This window comes from Apaloderma vittatum, unplaced genomic scaffold (genome assembly GCF_000703405.1).
Source record: "Apaloderma vittatum isolate BGI_N311 unplaced genomic scaffold, ASM70340v1 scaffold21177, whole genome shotgun sequence".
NCBI lineage: Eukaryota > Metazoa > Chordata > Aves > Trogoniformes > Trogonidae > Apaloderma > Apaloderma vittatum.
This window is the reverse complement of record NW_009726989.1, coordinates 321-2,348: the sequence shown is the minus strand read 5'-3', so window position 1 is coordinate 2,348 and position 2,028 is coordinate 321. Positions and strand designations below refer to the sequence as shown.

The following is a 2,028-nucleotide window of genomic DNA, read 5'->3' as shown; positions in this document are numbered from 1 at the left end:
GCTCCAGATTTTATTAAAAAATGCATTGCCAATTTCCACCTCTGTCAAGGGCTGTGTACACCAGACCTCTCGTAGGATGTTCTTGAGAGTAGTGACTCCAAAACCACTCCAAACTCCTTACTACCAACTGACACTCAATTCCACACCTTCTCGCATCTCATCTGGGAATAAATAACTTCATTTTGACATGTTGTACAGCTTCTTATTTTAAAACTCTCTTTTTCTTTTGGCAGCTGCTCCACTTCAACTCCTTTGGCTTTCTTTTCCCCTTAGTTTTAACAGTAGAGATATTGAGATACAAAGAAACTACATTTCTAATCACTTTTTGATATAAATTCTAGTGCTTTTGGGACACAGGTGCCATTCTAGCTGCACTTTCACTCTGAATTTGCTACTGTAAAGATCCATAACTGTTAATTAACTGCAGTTTAAAACAGTGGCCTATTTTCTAAATTGTGGCAGCAAGGAACACAAATATCTTTGCTTCATACATTGCTGTGATCCAAGACAGGTATTTGGAAAAATATTCCTCGCTAGCAAGGGGAATAAATGTGTTAAAAAATTCAAACAGCATTGAAAAGGCAAAAATAAATACCTGAACGAGCGGGCATATCTGAATTCTAAAATTAACTAGAAGTTTCAAGGAGTTCATGACTTGTATGAAATAAGCACTTCTTTTCCTACTTCAATGAAGAAAGACCAGGTGCAAGCAACAAACACTGTATAGCTAAAATTTACTGTGAAAAAAATTACTAAAAAATTCCAGTGTACATATTAAGCCATATATTCATTCATTAGCTGAATCCCTGTTAAACACCCCACCCACTTACTGGAATGTAAAGACTGTTAAGCTCCAACATCCATTTATCATCTCCTGTGTTTTACTAGACAGAGGCTACAGTCCTCAGCAAGCAAAGTAACAATGAGAAAAAGGGTGCCGGGGAGTCAGAAGACTGGGGCTGCTTCATAAGAGAGTATGAGCAGGAGCTGAGGGTGACCCCAGCATAGGCCTTGCAGTCACATCTTCTTTGGAGATGGCGGGTGCTGGTAACAGAGTCCACTCATTGACACTGCACGACATGGCAAGTGATGACTTCATCCAGGGTCCTTCCAGGGGGCAGCAGGAGATAGGGCTGCAGAGAAGGTTACGATACAGTTTCGAGGTCTACACGGGAGACAGACCTGCACAAACTGCTCAGGGGAATACTGGGGCTGCTCAGGGCAGTAAAGGCCAATCAGTGTCCTCCCAGCGCTGAAAAAGTAACATTTCGAGGACTTGTCAGTGTTAGGTTGGTGGTTGGGCTCGATGATCTTAAAAGTCTTTCTGATTCTAGGTGACTGTAATTTACATATACACTTTAATTCAACATACATGGACTTGTATTAAACACAATGCTGGTGGTATGAAAAGCCTTATCAAGGACAGTAAGGCTCTTTCTGGACTTTGGCCTGTTCGTTAAAGTTGTTTGAGTTTTTTTGCAACTTGTGCTTCTTTTTGATAATGTGAGATAATCTGAGCGATTATGAGGCTATTAATAAAAAGGAAAAGCAAGCCTGCCAACCATATGACTAAAAAAGTGTTATATCCTTTGAACTCCAGAAAGTATGCAGGAGCGAGCCACAGGCCTTGTCCAACAAACCACAGGAAAAGAAGCAGCACACCACGACGCCAGGACATCTTCACGCTAGGCATTATGAGGGGCAAAAGGCAGAGATACCAGACAAAGTACTGGGATGTGCAAACTTTGTTAAAACTCACGAAAATAGCAGTGTGTAGGAAACAACAGAAGGCAAGGTCTCTGTAAAATGCTACGGACACAACCAGGAGCAAAAGCAGCTGGGGCAGGAAAGCTGCGAGCCCAAGGGCAAAACTCCATTTGCTTTCTGCAGTTAAGTATAACATATAGAAATAGGGAGAGAAGTTATGACGGATATCTCTCCTGGTCAGGTGGTAGAGGTAGGCATGCTCCAAAAACTCCCAGCCATAGAGGTGATAGAAAGCAACAGATAAGGCAGCAAGCATGGATC

At 41.8% G+C, this 2,028-nt stretch overlaps 1 protein-coding gene across 1 annotated transcript in view; it reads right to left on the bottom strand.

Moving 5' to 3' along the window:
• Positions 1-1,456: 1,456 nt before the first annotated feature.
• Positions 1,457-2,028, bottom strand: part of PIGM (phosphatidylinositol glycan anchor biosynthesis, class M) — a gene marked incomplete at its 5' end in the record, with an annotated part of 887 nt that continues 315 nt past the window's right edge. The window contains one exon of the mRNA XM_009873510.1: positions 1,457-2,020. Within this exon, the coding sequence (XP_009871812.1) occupies positions 1,457-2,020 (564 nt within the window). The remainder of the gene's footprint in view (positions 2,021-2,028) is intronic.